This window comes from Dunckerocampus dactyliophorus, chromosome 8, assembly GCF_027744805.1.
Source record: "Dunckerocampus dactyliophorus isolate RoL2022-P2 chromosome 8, RoL_Ddac_1.1, whole genome shotgun sequence".
Lineage (NCBI taxonomy): Eukaryota > Metazoa > Chordata > Actinopteri > Syngnathiformes > Syngnathidae > Dunckerocampus > Dunckerocampus dactyliophorus.
In genome coordinates this window covers 29300227-29312687 of record NC_072826.1, presented here as the reverse complement: position 1 = coordinate 29312687, position 12461 = coordinate 29300227, and the positions used below count along the sequence as shown (strand labels likewise).

The window sequence follows — 12461 nt, the reverse complement described above, 5'->3', positions numbered from 1 at the left end:
CCTCGGCCCAAAAGAAGGTTGTTACTGGTGCCGAGAGCAGTCCAATAACCATCAGACGCCATCTGCCAGAGAAGAAACAACATCTTCAAAGGCCTGGTCTTTTTCAAGGTTTGGAATTTGCAGGAGAGCACCAAACATGGGACATTGAAAGGTGGAAGAAAGTTTTATTCTCCCTTGACGGTCCTGATGGCTTCCAACGTTACTGGCATGACAAGGAGATCCCACCTGAGATGTTTTCCGCCATCATGATCCTTCAATTAAACAATGGAGCTTCAGTTTGCGCAGGGGCGTCAAACGGCAGACGGCTATGTGGAGATGCCGCAGGGGGCATCCCTCATGACTGAAGGCCCTCGTCTGTGTGGTAATGACTGGCTTTTTCAACAGGACAACGCTGCACTTCACAAAGAGGACTAAGATCACTCTTTTGGACCATCCTTCGTGTTCCCCTCATCTAAACCCAATGGAGAACATTTGGGGATGGATTTACAAAAATGGACGTGAGTTCCAGACAGTGAAGCCATCTTCACCACCTGGAGCAACGTTCCCACTAGCCTCCTGGAAACATTGGCATCAAGCACGCCCAAAGCCATTTTTCACCTCATTAACACAATTTTATTTCTATTTTAGGAGGGTTTCAGGTGTTTTCTTTAGCTGTGCTCTCTAGCTTTGGATGAGCTGATGAACAGCCTGTTTCACTTTCATGCTTGTTTGCAATAAATTGCTTATTTTGTTTGTTCTTATTTAGCTAGTGTGTGCAGTGTGTCCCACATGACTGCAATCTACTTTTGGCAAGGAGACGGAGTGGCGATGACATGATTGCATTATTTGCATAATTGGCCATGACGCATATGCAAAAAGTGAGTAAAAAAAAACAACAACATAAAAACACAAAACAAATAAGTTTATAACTACAAATGAACTTCTTTTTGTTGGTGTTTTTTGAATGTCACGAACAAGACAGAGCCGCCTGTCAGTGTTTGTAGATGCCCACTGAGAAGAGCGATCCGTGTTTTCCTGTAAGAGTCGCCAAAATTCTTTTCTTTAGATTTGTTGCTTTTTTTTGCAAAGGAGTGTTTGGAGGGGTCCGATTAGTCGCGATTGGGCAACACCGATCAGTCCTGCTCCGTCCTCTTATCCTCTGGCAGACCAGGTGTGCTTTCATGTGTTTATGATTATGGGCGAGGGGAAATGTATCTGTGGCAGTCCAAATGTATCATTGGCAGGCCAGCACCCATAAATGAATGTATGGGAAAGGCTGATGTAGCTAAGTGGGGCAAGCAAACAATCAAAATCCAAACTATTGACTGGAAACTTCAAATCCCACTTGGGAATGATAATATTAATATTATATAATAATAATATTATTAATTTATTGTTATTAAATTATTATTTATCTTAACAGCAGATGCAACATCAAACATTAAAAAAATATATAATTCATGATTATTAATAACCCTTTGCTTAAATTATATGCTGCATTTATGCAGCGTATGTTGTATATATATTTGTGTGTGTTTAGTTAATTTAAATATGGTTGTATTATAGTTAAGAATATGGTAGTGTTGTGCAATAGATGTGATAGTTATGTGAAATGACATGTTTGAACGACAGGTGTCGCTAATTCGCAAGGTTGTACAGAACGTAGAAGAAGTAGTTCAGGAAGTTAGAACAAGAAACCCGAAAAAGTGATACAGACGCATGTTGAACGTATGTTGTGTTACGAAGTAAAGAAAAACCAAGAAACGACACTTCTGACGTCAACTTCATTCTGTGACTAGCAACGAAGTTACAGCTAAGTTACCACAGCGTATGCCTTATATAATGTTTATATTGGTTCCTTTGCCGTATTTATTATTTATTCATTCATATTTCTTTTTTTGTTTGTCTTAAATTTTAAAATCTAATTATTTTTAAAATATTTTGTGTTAATTTATTTTGCTAATTTAGTATTTTGTTTATCTGTGAATCCACTGCTAAATCTTCCTATTGGGAAAAAATGGTGACACACATTCAAAGTAACTTTTTAATGACAAAATGCACACGAGTTGTGATCATTAGCAGTTATTAGTATGATAAACACATCGTCACCACAAATGATTAATTGGTGAGATATGGAGATGGGTGGGATTAAATGAGCTCTGCCTCTTCCGCCTCCTTTTGGGCTGTGATGTGTAATGCAAGCGTAAACGTGATGCAATTCCTTTCTGCAGGGAATTTTGGACTACCTGGACAACCTCACCCCGCAGCAGATTCGCAGACTTTTCCATCTTTTGAGCAGGCTTGCGTTCGGATCACAGCAAGGCTCGCACATCCAGGTCCATGCCCTCATTTCACTCATTATTTCCATCGGGCGGGTGGAGGCCTTTTTAACGCTGCCGTTTGCACTTCCCACCTCAGGATGATATGCACATTGTGATTCGCAAACAGCTCTCCAGCACGGTGCCCAAGTACAAACGCATCGGCATCATTGGCGCCGTGATGATCATAGGCAGCATGGGGGCGCTCAGGTAGGGGCTCGCCCTCACTGACCCTCCTGTCATGTCATTATTTCTCCATCATGCCCCTTTGCACCATCCAGGCCCAAAGCCAACGATGCTCACGACAACTCCTTATCACCCGAGACATTGAGACAGGTAAACAAACACTTTTTCTATATCGTCCTTCATTGCAGGATTTTTTTTCGGGTTTGTTCCACGTCTTCCATGACGTTTGTGTTGCAGTTGTTGGCTCTGTTGGAGCTGGTGCAGTCCAGCAGCGAGACTTCACCCGAAGCTTCAGCTCTGTACTACGATGAGCTGGCTAATCTGATACAGACCTCCACTCTGGACCCGCTAGTGCAGGTGGGAGTACAGACTGGTGACTGTAAAAGTATAGTGCATCCCTGCCTATTTGCCAAGTTCCTCTCAAAAGAATTTCTTACTCCCGAATGAGTTGGATGGTTTGATGTATCAGTGGTTAAAATCGGTTGAAAACTGTGGGACTAGTTAGCGGACAATAACACGAAACCACTGTCTATGTAAGTTTGTACTTTTGAAAATAGCAAAAAAATCTTATATGCTAATTTTAGCATGCTAGTAATGCTAACATGCTTGCTGTTAACATGCTAGCACCGAAAATGAAAACACTATATAAGTTTGTAAGTTTGAAAATAAAAAAGCTAACATGCTCATTTTAACATGCCAGCAATGTTAACATGCTAGCTGTTAGCATGCTAACACCTAGCATAATATCACTTGTGCTCTCAGTTTATACATATGAAAATGGCTTAAATGCTAACATGTTAACATTAGTTTACTAGCAATGCTAACATGCCAACTGTTAGCATGCTAACATTGAAAATGGAGATAAAGTGTCTATCATTTTACGTTCTCTGAAATGCCCAGTCTTTTTGTGCATTTTTGCAGATATTTTGATAGTTTTCGTTTTGTTAAGAACAGGCTAGAACCAATCAACTATGCTAATAAATTACATCGATTTCAAGAAAAAGTCAACCCGCATGTCGGCGTCATCTTATTGGCACCAACATTTCAACCATTTTTCTTTTTTTTTGGCACCGGTAATTTTATAAAAGAGTAAATCTATTATTATTATATGATATGATATTATATAATGTAATATAATTATTTATTTATTGTGCTGTGCTGTAAGATGAGTATAATGTACAAGTACATGTGCCTTAGTATTATACTATTTATTGCATTGTGTGTCTTTTATTAATTTCTTTTCTTTGATGTGTTTTTGCTTATTTCAGGGTTTAAAAAAAATCTATTTTATTATTTATTGTTTTCACGTTTTTACTTTTTATTTTAAACTAGATTTTAGTTGTTTTTATCATAATAATTTGAACTTTTACTTTTTAATTAGTTCATAACTTTGTGCAGCACTTTGGAAACTGTGTTTATAAATGTGCTATATGAATAAAGCGGACTGGATATTATGTTAGTATAGTATAATAAATACATGAGAAAGGCTGGGGAAACACACTTTTATTGTATGCAAATACGCCCCCTAGTGGTTGTGAGCATTACAGGCATGGCCCGTTCGCCATCAAACTTAGTTGGTGCTATCATCTTTTAAAAATAGGGCGGTCAATCGATTAAAATGTTTAATTGCATTTTGTCCATAGTTAACTCGTAATTAATCGCAGATAGAAAGAGGTTTTTATCTATGATAAGTAGGGATGTAACTCTCACTTTGTGGTAAACGCTTCGATACGCATCAACTGTAGATACATGGGGTTTAGGTACGATTTTTAGAAATTATATATTCAAAAAACAGAACGATTCGATACCATCTGATACAGTGTAACAAACCATAAGATTTTACGGTTACTTTTGTTGATGTATACGTGAATCTTCCATTATAAAACAAAGAAGCCAGTTGTATAAAAAGTGTCATTCTTACAGTATTTTCAAATCATCATATCCCCAAGCGCCCCAAACTATAGTACATCAAATTTCATGATGTGGGATATCAATTTTGCAAATATGGGCCATTATTTTGTTCAAAAAAATAATATACAGTTAGAAATCCCACAATTTTTGCACGTTTAATGTGAGCAGAGACTTGTCCCACTTTATTTGATGGTCCTTGAACGCACCATCTCACCTCATATTTGCTCCCACATGCTGATACTATGTGGGAATGCAAAAAGGTCAGATTTGGTGACCTTACTGAGTGCTTATGTGTACATATATTTGTTCGATGCACAACCTCTCTAAAAAACAAAGTCCAGGCTGGTACTGGCGGATGGTGGCTCTGTATTCATTACGTGCTTTTCATTTCATTTAATTTGCTGCTGTTGCTGTTTTAGTTTTACGCAATACATGATAAATAAGATCAATTAGATGGCTATAATGTACATTACCCATGTTTTGCTGATGTGTTGAAAATCTTTCTCGTGACTAGCTAGCATGCTGCTAATGCTATTTACATCCTTCAGTCATGGTCACACTGAAACAAGGCCAAAATAGCTGTCCTGTCGGTAACTAGCAGCTCGTAAACCAAATTTTAGCTCACAGGCTTTGAAGCTAAACTTACCATTCAAAAGACCCTTTTCTTTCGCCATTTCTGCTCAATATTTGTTCCTGCTTGTGGCTCCACATCCACTGCTGTGCTTCCTCAAACTACGATGTGGGCCGTCCGGAATTTTTTTTTGACGCGTTACCTCTGACAGCCCTAATTAAAATTGATATAAAACACAACAGCAGCACCATTGGACCTTTTAAAGGAAAAGTGCACTTCAGCCACAATCCTTATGTGAGACATGAACACACATCTTTCTCTTTTCTGTGTGGTGTAAAGATGTAAAAACAGATAAAAAGAGGCAGCTCATTAGGTGGGACGCACCTATTCTGCCTATTAAAACACCTCCAAAAACCTCCAACCAGATTTTCTGGTTTTGTATCCATGCTGTGAGCGTGTAGTAACAGGCACATTCATGATAACATGGAATACTTGCACTATTTTGGGAACTTCCTTCCTGGGTGCATTGATTTCACATAGCAACATAGAAAGGAATGCTACATCTAACGTCAAAAACAAAAACACAGTAGCAGCGGCGGCAGCTCCAATATGTAGCATTACCTTTCGCTAGTGGCCTGAGGCATTGTGGGCAAGTCTGTGTGGTGTAGCTAGTCACTAGCCGGTGTGGTGTGGGCGAGGTGTCGCTACGCCAGTAACGTAGTTCTTAAGCGTAACAATGTTCAATACAAAAAACGCAGTCATACGTCTTTATAAACCCGAACACCCGATCCCAACACCGTATTTATAGGTCTTCTACGTTTTTTAGCGCGAGAAGCTAAACAAGGTGCCGATGCAACTCCTCGTCAATGGATTAGACAATGTTAATTCAATGTCAAGTCCATAAAAACGGCCACCAGGTGGCAGAAGTATTTGATAAGAGCTGAGAAAGGGGATATGCTTATGACAACAAGAGGAAGCACTTGCATAAAGCAGCTGTTACATTTCGCACCACACGGAATAAGATTACGCATTGTAGGGACATTTTAACGCATGCACGCGTGCACACACATAGTTCACTTCCAAATGTGAAAATTGTAAATAGTTCATGTTGTTATACTTTGTAAATAAATTATTTTGATGTAAAAAAACAAAAAACAAAACCTTTTTTGTGTTGTGTATGTTGTGGTATAGTTGTTTAGATATGTGAGCTGTCACAAGCAAAAACAATTGTGTCACAGTGAAAGTTATGCTTGAAATGTAGCTGCTTTTCTCCCTTTTTTAGCCATGAACTGATATTTTTCCTGAAACTTACCTATGTTCTACTGCTGATCACTAAAGAACAGAAAAAGGTAGAAACAAACTTTTTTTCCTGATGAAAGACAGGAGTCTAATGTTTCTTCTGGTACTTTTATATGTTTATATAGCCAAACAACACAATGTTCCGTGTGCTTTGAAAGGTCAGTCAAAATGCTCTGAAATGGCCGCTACTGATGGGGGTTGTCTTGTGAAAAATGGCTGTGACTGAATGAGTTGATGACAATAATAATAATAATGTCGCTGTAGCTTGGTTAATATGCAGGTCACATTATGCAAACGGAGCGTTGTTGGCACTTTTGGGAGGCTTTTTCAGAAAGTTTATAGGCGGAATAGGTGCGTCTCATTACGTGCATTAATTAGCTGTCTCTTTTTATCTGTTTTTATATCTTTAGAACACACAGAAAAGAGAGACATGTCTCATAGGGATTGTGGATGATGGGCAAACTTCCCCCCAAAAGTGCACTTTTCTTTTAAATGCTGATATTATTGCGTGTGGATCAAAGTGTGCACAGGTTTTGATCTTAGACAATCAGAGTGATAAGTTGCTATGATTCTATACAGTCTGTTGTGCTATCTTCCTCATGCAGGAGAAGATCGGCAAGAGAGTCTTAGATGACTTCCAGGGTGACTTCGTTGCGGACCTGGGTCCAGACATACAAGGGTCGGTGATTGGCAGCTGGGGCTCATGTCAGTGCGTTGATCGCTGCTGAGCTGAAGGCGTCCTGTTCCCCCCTCTCAGGTCCTTCCCCTTCCCGGCCCGCGTCATGTACGACCTGGACGAGGAGGAGAGTCAAGGTGGCATCGCCGTGAACCTCATGCCTCTGCTGGCCAAAGACGTGCACTGCAAGGCGGAGCAGTGCGGTCGTGACAAGAAGGACAAGTCAGTCGCCTCACACTCGTCTGCTTTGTGACTTTGCTACGTCTCTTTTTCTCCTCCCATCTGCAGGAGTCCTCTTTGTTTGTCACCGTTTTTCCGCCTGCTGCGGTTGTGCGAGGAGAAACAGAACCAGGGCGAACTAGAAGAGATCGATGCCTTGCTTGGTGAGGAGGAGACGCTTACTGTTGCTGGCTCTGCGACTGCTGGATGACGTTTGCGTGTCCGATTTTTCCAGGCTGCCCTCTCATCCTAACAGATGTGGAGGTGGTGGAGAAAATGGAGAGCCTGTGCAAAGTAGAGAAGGAGTTCCTCTGCGCTTTACTCTTTCACACCATCAACTGGTTCAGAGAGGTAGCTCCACATCGCACGCACGGGTGCAGAAGGTGCTTTCGCAGCTTCTGACCAACTGTCATGTGTTGCGGCAGCTGGTGAATGCCTTCTGCAGGCTCAAGGATCCAGAAATGAAGATGAAAGTGATGACCCGGCTGCAGAACATCACCTACCTTCAGACCCTTTTGGAGAGAGCTTTGGCCGGTGGGTGTGACCGTGCATGCACAGCATCCAATCAAAATAGCCCTCGACGTCTTTTTTTTTTCCCCCCAGGAACTCCTGGCTACGTTCCACCTGTGGCTAACTTTGATGGAGAGAGCCCAGACGTGATATCACACGGCACCGCTGCTCCTGCTCATAAGACAAAGAAAAGTAAACACAGCGCACCACGTGAGATGTTTATTTCATGCTCAGGAGTCGAGGTCTTTTACAAAAAATCTGTTTTGAAGATGGCTCAGGAAAGAAGAGGAAGGCGCCTGGTAAGAATTCCTCTGAAAGCAGCTCGCAGATGGAGGACAAGCTGGAGGAAGATGAAAGCCAGCAGGTGAGCAATGATATCATACCTGAATCAGGTATGGATGTGACTTTTATGCCCGCTGAGTGAAAAAGAAGTCAGCCAAGTCAGCTGGGAGGTCTCGGAAGGACAGCCGACAGAGGAACAGAAATAAATAAATAAAAAGAAAAGATAAAATAAATGAAAATTGTCGGTCGAGTCAAAACACGGCACATTCATTCGCTCACTCAACAGTACATTTATCCCCAAGTTAAAAGAAAAGTCAGTTAATTATTATTATTAGGCCTGTCAAAAATAGGGCGTAACTAATTCATTGAAATAATTATGTTCAAAAATGTTTAGTGTCATTAACACACACGCGCCCCTCCCTGAATCACCACCTTACCGTGGTGGAGGGGTTTGTGTGCCCGAGTGATCCTAGGAGCCATGTTGTCTGGGGCTATATGCCCCTGGTAGGGTCTCCCAAGGCAAACAGGTCCTGGGTGACGGGCCAGACCAAGAGTGATTCAGAAGACCCGTATGAATAAACACACGAGGAAAGACCGCACCTCGCCCGGAAGTGGGATAGCGGGGCCTCACCCTGGAGCCAGGCCTGGGGGAGGGGCTCGCAGGCGAGCGTCTGGTGGTCGGGCTTTCACCCGTGGGACCCGGCCGGGCTCAGCCCGAAGAAGCCACATGGGATCTCCCCCCCGTAGACCCACCACCTGCGGGGGCAAGCATAAGGGTCCGGTGCACTGCGTTTTGGGTGGCGGTCGAGGGCGGGCACCTAGGCGACCTGGTCTTCGGCGGCCAAATCTGGTTCTTGGGACATGGAAGTCACTTTTCTGGCGGGGAAGGAGCCCGAACTTGTGAGAGAGGTTGAGAAATTCCGACTAGATATAGTCGGACTCACCTCGACCCACAGTTTGGGTTCTGGATCCAAACTCCTCGAGAGGGGCTGGACGTTGTTCTACTCTGGAGTTGCTGCAGGGGAGAGGCGGCGAGCTGGTGTGGGCTTATTAATAGCCCCCCGGCTCGGTGCCTCTGTGTTGGAGTCATCCCCGGTGAACGAGAGGGTCATTTCCCTACGCCTTCGGGTTGGGGAAAGGGTCCTGACTGTCGTTTGTGCGTACGCGCCAAACGGCAGATCAGAGTACCCAACCTTCCTGGAGTCCATCAGAGGGGTGCTGGAGAGCACCCCAACTGGTGACTCTGTCGTTTTACTGGGAGACTTCAACGCCCATGTGGGCAATGACAGTGTGACCTGGAGGGGCGTGATTGGGAGGAACGGCCTCCCCGATCTGAACCCGTGCGGTGTGATGTTGTTGGACTTCTGTGCGAACCACAGTTTGTCCATCACAAACACCATGTTCCAGCATAAGGATGTCCATAAGTGCACATGGCACCAGGACACCCTAGGCCGCAGGTCTATGATCGACTTTGTAGTCGTATCATCAGACCTGCGTCCGCATGTTTTGGACACACGGGTAAAGAGAGGGGCTGAGCTGTCAACTGATCACCACCTGGTGATGAGTTGGATTAGATGGCGGGGGAGGATGCCAGACAGACCCGGGAGACCCAAACGTGTAGTGAGGGTGTGCTGGGAACGTTTGGCAGAGTCTTCTGTTCGTCGAGTCTTCAGCTCTCACCTCCGGCAGAGCTTCTCCTGCATCCCGGGGGAGGACGAGGATATCGAGTCCGAATGGGCTCTATTCCGTGCCTCCATTGCTGAGGCAGCCGATCGGAGCTGCGGCCACAAGGTGGTCGGTGCCAGTCGTGGCGGCAAGCCCCGAACCCGATGGTGGACACCAGAGGTCAGGGCTGCCGTCAAGCTGAAGAAGGAGTCCTATCGAGCATGGATGGCTTGTGGGACTCCTGAAGCAGCTGACGGGTACCGGCAGGCCAAGCGGCACGCGGCTTCGGTGGTGGTCGAGGCAAAAACTCGGGTGTGGGAGGAGTTCGGTGAGGCCATGGAACACGACTTTCGGTCGGCCTCGAAGAGGTTCTGGCAAACCGTCCGGCGCCTCAGAAAGGGGAAGCAGTGCCCGGTCCACACTGTTTACAGTGGGGACGGGAGCCTGCTGACCTCGACTGAGGATATAGTTGGGCGGTGGAAGGAATACTTTGAGGCCCTTCTCAATCCCACTGACATACCTTCCATAGAGGAAGCAGAGACTGAGGATACGAACGCGGACAGTTCCATCACCGTGGCTGAGGTATCTGGGGTAGTCAAAATGCTCCCCAGTGGCAAAGCTCCGGGGGTGGACGAGTTTCGCCCTGAATTCCTCAAGGCTCTGGATGTTGCGGGACTGTCTTGGCTGACACGTCTCTTCAACATTGCGTGGAAGTCGGGAACAGTACCTCTGGATTGGCAGACTGGGGTGGTGGTCCCCCTTTTCAAGAAGGGTGACCGGAGGGTGTGTTCCAACTATCACACTCCTCAGCCTCCCTGGGAAAGTCTATTCGAGGGTGCTGGAAAGAAGGGTACGACCGCTAATCGAACCTCGGCTACAGGAGGTGCAATGTAGTTTTCGTCCTGGTCGCGGAACACTGGACCAGCTCTACACCCTTGCAAGCGTACTGGAGGGTACTTGGGAGTTTGCCCAACCGGTCTACATGTGCTTTGTGGACCTGGAAAAGGCATTCGACCGTGTCCCTCGCGGTGTCCTGTGGGGGGTGCTCCGGGAGTATGGGATTGGTGGCGCGCTACTATGTGCCATTCAGTCCTTGTACAACCGGAGCAGGAGCCTGGTTCGCATTGCCAGTAGTAAGTCAAGCCTGTTTCCGGTGAACGTTGGCCTCCGCCAAGGCTGCCCTTTGTCACCGATTCTGTTTATAATTTTCATGGACAGAATTTCTAGGTGCAGCCAAGGTATCGAGGGAGTCCAGTTCGGGGGCACTAGAATCTCATCTCTGCTATTTTCAGACGATGTGGTCCTGATGGCCTCATCGGGCTGTGACCTGCAGCGTTTACTGGGACGGTTTGCATCTGAGTGTGAAGCTTCTGGGATGAGACTCAAATCCGAGGCCATGGTTCTCAGTCGGAAAAGGGTGGATTGCTCCCTCCGGGTTGGGAATGAGGTCCTGCCCCAGGTGGAGGAGTTCAAGTATCTCGGGGTCTTGTTCACGAGTGAGGGAAGGTTGGAGCGTGAGGTCGATAGGCGGATCGGCGCAGCGTCTGCAGTAATGCGGTCGCTGTACCGGACCGTCGTGGTGAAGAGAGAGCTGAGCCGGAAGGCAAAGCTCTCAATTTACCGTTCGATCTATGTTCCCACCCTCACCTATGGTCATGAGCTTTGGGTCATGACCGAAAGAACAAGATCGTGGATACAAGCAGCTGAAATGAGTTTTCTTCGTAGGGTAGCGGGACTCACCCTAAGAGACAGGGTGAGGAGCTCGGTTATCCGGGAGGAGCTCGGAGTAGAGCTGCTGCTCCTTCACATCGAGAGGAGCCAGCTGACGTGGAACGCCTTGGTGTCCTCCCGGTGGAGCTGGAGGAGGTGGTTGGGGACCGGGAAGTCTGGGCTTCCCTATTGAGACTGCTGCCCCCGCGACCCGGACCCGGATAAGCGGAGGAAAATGGAATGGAACACACACGCGTCATATCTCTGTTATGATGGCAGACGGAGCCACAATAGCGCCCCCACACAGTCTGACACTCTTGAATAACTCTTGAATAGCTTTATTCTGACCTGAACACATCAACAGCATCACGTCACACCAACACTAGATGCTGTGGTGTGAAAAACTGATTTAGATTATTTATTTTTTGCATGTTTGTCACACACATTGATTTTTTTAAACACACATTTTTCTTATTAAATTTTATTCAATTACATTTTTTTTTTTTTTTTTACAAAATTTGATGTAAATAAAAAAAAAAAACCCAAACAAATTCCTAAAATTGAAACGCAGTAAATTCAGTTGCATAAATTCAGAGTCTAAAAAAACTCTCTGGTCATAGAGAAACAAATGACCCTTCATCGTGTCCTGTCATTTATCTTTATTTTTCTACATAAAAAGGGGCATATTTCACACAGTTGCAATGGTGATTCATTTGAAAACGGATTAATTTGATGACATTTTTGAATCATTAATAACTAGAAGTGGGTGTTGTTACCTCCGCCAAGGAGGTTTATGTTTTTGCTGGTGTTTGTCTGTTTGTCTGGATCCAGGGATGTTTTTAAAGGAACATTGAGAGATAGGACCATTTTCAGCATTTGTGCATAAAACTGCACACAAAAAATGGGGGGGGAATACAGCTTCTAAAATATATCAAAAATGATTCAGGTAACGGAATCATTCCGGATACTATGATCCAGAATATGAACAAATAGGGGACCTTTGGAATATTCCTCATAGGAAGACAAGAAGTGAAGCTATGAACATGCAACAAACACCATGATATATAGCCAAGACACTGTGGAATGTGGATTTATTATACCTTCAAAAGCTATGGAGCTACAGTAGAGCCAGAAG

The 12461-nt window shown here is 44.6% G+C and overlaps 1 protein-coding gene across 3 annotated transcripts in view; it reads left to right on the top strand.

Moving 5' to 3' along the window:
* Nucleotides 1-12461, top strand: part of fancd2 (FA complementation group D2) — a 40907-nt gene that overhangs the window by 9384 nt on the left and 19062 nt on the right. For all 3 annotated transcript variants that reach the window (XR_008572242.1, XM_054784759.1, XM_054784760.1), the window contains 11 exons: nt 2211-2315; nt 2398-2507; nt 2579-2633; nt 2721-2840; nt 6870-6943; nt 7022-7162; nt 7229-7323; nt 7395-7510; nt 7585-7693; nt 7763-7861; nt 7939-8033. Coding sequence is in view for 2 of the 3 variants with exons in the window: in XM_054784759.1 (XP_054640734.1) it covers nt 2211-2315; nt 2398-2507; nt 2579-2633; nt 2721-2840; nt 6870-6943; nt 7022-7162; nt 7229-7323; nt 7395-7510; nt 7585-7693; nt 7763-7861; nt 7939-8033 (1119 nt within the window). In the remaining variant the exon portion in view is untranslated. The remainder of the gene's footprint in view (nt 1-2210; nt 2316-2397; nt 2508-2578; nt 2634-2720; nt 2841-6869; nt 6944-7021; nt 7163-7228; nt 7324-7394; nt 7511-7584; nt 7694-7762; nt 7862-7938; nt 8034-12461) is intronic.